The sequence below is a fragment of the Laccaria bicolor genome, genomic scaffold (genome assembly GCF_000143565.1).
Source record: "Laccaria bicolor S238N-H82 LACBIscaffold_332 genomic scaffold, whole genome shotgun sequence".
In the NCBI taxonomy this organism is placed as follows: Eukaryota; Fungi; Basidiomycota; class Agaricomycetes; order Agaricales; family Hydnangiaceae; genus Laccaria; species Laccaria bicolor.
Genome location: NW_001890188.1, coordinates 1 through 1,076, shown reverse-complemented (window position 1 = coordinate 1,076; position 1,076 = coordinate 1). Strand labels below are relative to the sequence as shown.

The window sequence follows — 1,076 nt, the reverse complement described above, 5'->3', positions numbered from 1 at the left end:
GGCTTCAATAAAGTTATGCAAATGATTGAAAAAAAGATGGACAATGATTTCTTTTTGTAACACTTTATGTCACCAAAATTGTTCTTTCAATACCTCTACATAAATATCAATTGTTCTCAAAGGCATTTCTCTGAAACTGAAAATAAATACTCTCAAGATGGCCAAGGCATGCTAATACACACCCCAAAACACACTCTGTGATCAAGGCTCAGTTACAGCAGCATTATATAAAGGGAAAGACCTCAGATTATGATATATAAATAACTTTAGTTTTACTGTACTCAATCTAGATCATATATGAATGACTTTTATTTTAATATGAATTCTTCTGAATTTTCGCTTCATAACACAATTTTTTTTTGTAAAGAACAGACAAGAAATGAACAAGATACACTCATTTATATAACTGAAGCTACGTCCTCAGCCACTCAGGCCGTTTTACCCACGGATATATCTGTAATGTGCCTTATCTGATCTGTGGGTGGGAAAATCCGTGGATCGGGTACAGTTAATATCCGGGTGTATCCATGACAGTCCCTAGTGCGGGACCTGATTGACTTCACCTATCTCGTTCATCGAAACGTTATTGATGAAGACGCACTGCTCGAAATTGACGCTGCTCTTCAATGTTTTCATGTCAATCGCGAAGCCTTTCGTCCAGTCCGCCCATCTGGATTTTCCCTTCCACGCCAGCATTCCCTTGTTCACTATCATTTTCTTATCACAGAATTTGGCGCCCCCAATGGTCTCTGCTCATCCATTACCGAGTCCAAACATATCAAAGCCGTCAAAAAGCCATACAGACGAACCAGTCATAACAAACCCCTAGGTCAGATGCTTGTCATCAACCAGTGAATTGATAAGCTTGCGGCTGCCCGTGTCGACTTCAAGGAATGTGGTATGCTCGAAGGGTCCATTCTTCCCTTTCACCTCCTCCCTGATGGTGATCTACCCCCCCACGCTCCCAATCCACAACTTCCACTCCTGCCAGTTCCCTATGACGATGAAGGGGAAGAATTTGGTATCGTTGACGAGCCTGAATCCCTTTCAGAGATCTGACTGGCCAAAACCTATGG

General features: G+C 41.7%; 1 protein-coding gene across 1 annotated transcript; it reads left to right on the top strand.

The window, feature by feature from the left end:
• Positions 1-318: 318 nt before the first annotated feature.
• LACBIDRAFT_306933 (uncharacterized protein) lies at positions 319-855 on the top strand (the record flags this gene model as incomplete). The annotated part of the gene is made up of 2 exons (XM_001891071.1): positions 319-456; positions 535-855. 2 exons carry the CDS (start codon positions 319-321, stop codon positions 853-855), a joined length of 459 nt encoding a protein of 152 aa, XP_001891106.1.
• Between the last annotated feature and the right edge of the window lie 221 nt (positions 856-1,076).